This window comes from Centrocercus urophasianus, unplaced genomic scaffold (assembly GCF_019232065.1).
Source record: "Centrocercus urophasianus isolate 14NV4802_14NV808 unplaced genomic scaffold, USGS_Curo_1.0 seq_35, whole genome shotgun sequence".
Classification (NCBI taxonomy): domain Eukaryota; kingdom Metazoa; phylum Chordata; class Aves; order Galliformes; family Phasianidae; genus Centrocercus; species Centrocercus urophasianus.
In genome coordinates this window covers 4,537,039-4,539,777 of record NW_024884922.1, presented here as the reverse complement: position 1 = coordinate 4,539,777, position 2,739 = coordinate 4,537,039, and the positions used below count along the sequence as shown (strand labels likewise).

General features: G+C 43.7%; 1 protein-coding gene across 1 annotated transcript; it reads right to left on the bottom strand.

Annotated features, from left to right (window-relative positions):
• Nucleotides 1-431: 431 nt before the first annotated feature.
• Nucleotides 432-1,967, bottom strand: LOC122166972. The gene is given in 1 exon segment (XM_042831132.1): nt 432-1,967. A coding segment is annotated over 1 exon segment (1,536 nt).
• Nucleotides 1,968-2,739: the final 772 nt, after the last annotated feature.

The following is a 2,739-nucleotide window of genomic DNA, read 5'->3' as shown; positions in this document are numbered from 1 at the left end:
GCTGATACCAGTATGTGCTCCCAGAGGTAAAGGGTAAGGTTTAACAGAGGTCAAGCAGGAGGGGGGAAGTTTCGGTGCTATTTGTAATAAACGAATATCTATGGAGGGGACACCAAATATCCATTCTCTCCCTTTATCATGTGTCCAACGTTTTCCCTTCAGCATATCAAGTCCTAACAAATTAAGCGGGAGAGTTCCCACAACCATGGGGACATCCTGGGATTGCTCTTCCCCAGGTAATCTTAGCCTTACTGTTGCCATGGTCTGTGAATGTACCCCACCCATGGCATCCACCACAACTATCTATGTCACTGGAACTAAGTTAGGTTCAACAATGCATGTAATTAATAGATTGCTTCCTTTAGTTGTGAGCCTCCTAATAAACATCCACCCTTCACCCCCCCCCCGCTCACTTGAGAGAGGTGAAAGAATTAGTTTCCCAGTGGCTCTGGTAGCTCTTCAGGTGTCGCGGGGGGGACACTGGGAACTGGGTTTTTACTTTCCTCAAGTCTAGTTGGCCATCCAATAACAAGCATCTCAAGCCTATCAGTTGTCAATCCATCCATCAAATTTCGTGGAATACCCTTTTTCCAGCCCAGAGTCCAAAGTCCATTACGTTTTTGATCAATACTCCATCTACCTGTTTTTATTGGGGACAAACCCTTTTCAGCTCCATTAAGATTTGGGCTAGGTGGCCTGGGGGCAAGACTGGCTACTACAAGCCTTACACCTCTTGGCTCAGATTTACTGGGAAAAGAAACCACTATCCCATATTTTCTTCCATAGTTAATTAACTCTTGGGCTACCTCCCCCCACGTCCATACTTTGCATCCTGACTGCAGATGGTTTGGGGTTACAGTTTCTTCTAACACTGCCAGTGTTCTTTCTCCCTGTGACATAGCTTGTATCCTTGCTTGTAATTGTATGCCTATGGGTTTCAGTGATTCCGGGAGCCCTCTAATTAAAAGGGCCATTCTCTCAGGATCAACAGGCATCATCATGGGCGATTCATAATGTGGCTGCAGCTTTCTATCATACATCAATTGGAGACAAGCAGCCTTTTGAACGCTTTCTACTAATTGGTCAGTAGTTCCAGTAATGGCAAGAGGGTCTCCCCTTTCTAAAGGGTTGCGACCACCTGCCCAATAGGCAGCCCTTTGAGTTAATGACCAGGGAGCACGACTGTTACCAGTAGTTAAAAATACTCCTGGTCCCCAGTAACCTTCTGCTTCCTTTTCTGTTAACCGAATCTGACCGCCACCAGTGAGACTCACCCTCCATACATACTCTGTTTCTGATTCCTTTGGAGAGCGGCTAAAGTCCCTTTTCAATTTTGCAAGCTCGGTGGCTGAGAAGGGAATTTCTTTAACATTCATTTGAGGATCTAGATCCTCGCTGTTATCAAAGGTATATTCTGTTTTTATCAAGGGACGCAATGGAGCTATTGGGATTTCTAATTTGTCTAGTCTTTCCTTTATTTCTTGTAGTTCCTCCTGAGGAAAAGTTTTTTCTTGAGGCAAACTATGGGTGACAGTATCGATAGTATATTTACGCGTTTACTGTTCCTTGAAAGCCATCTGCAACAAAGCCGAATTATGTTTCTCTCTTTCTAATTGTTCCTCGATATTAACTATTTGATTCTGCAGAGTTTTTACCAATTCTTGTGTAACTCTAACCGATTCCTGTAGTGCTTCTATGGTTTGGAGTTCTGCCGAATGCTTTTCATTTCGGAACTCCATGGAAGCTTTTAAAGCAGCCCCGAGTACGGCACAAATAAACGACTTTCCTTTTCCAGCTCGTGTACGAGCCTCATTCTGTAAGACACTAATGCGGTCCGAAACACTCTGCAAATTATGCCAATTTTGGCGTGCCCAGTCCACCCCTGATAAAGAGGGACGAGCACCATGCTTTTCTAAAAGGTCAAATAACACTTCTTCACTTTTCATACTGGCAATACTGTTACTCATTTCTTAATACAATGAAAGATCTATACTAAGGGAGGAGGAGGTACACCTGTTCAAAAGCTCAGTTACTCCTCACTGCTCCTCCCAGGGAGATATGCCACACCTAAATAAATGCAAATGCTCCAATAACTCCTCCCTTTTGTTGACGGGAGCACACAAAGACAAGAAGCTGAAACAAACTGTAAACACCACACCTAAGTTACAGTTCACTCCTTGCAATTCCAGGAGGTGCACACAGCTCAAACCACTCCTCCCTTTCTTTGGGGGGAGCACAAAAAATGTGAAGCTAAAGCAACACTTTCTAGGTTTCAATAGAGTAAATAAAACTTCTTGGAGAGGCACACATGTTTAAGTCACAACATATCTCTTCCTCACTTCCCCTAGAGGCGCGTGCACACAGACACACCGCACTTCAGTTACCAAATAACCAGGGAGGTCTTCCCGAGGAGGCACACACGTATTAAACAAAATGCAAATAGTCAAAATACATCCCCAAGAGGTACACACATAAAAGGTAAAGTTTCAGAATATGGAGCGGTCTTCCTGGAGAAGGACTCACGTCTAAATTTTCAAAACTATTGCTCCTTGCAACTCCAGGAGGTGCAGACAGAAAAAAAAAGTTTCAAACTATATTTGGAAGGACAACACTCTCAGCGGGTATCCTGCCGACTACGCCATTAAAAAAAAATGTCTCGCTCCAATTTATAGGAGGGAGATGAGGTTCTTTAATATCTGTATACCCGGTGTGAGATTAAGAAACAACCGTTCATATGTT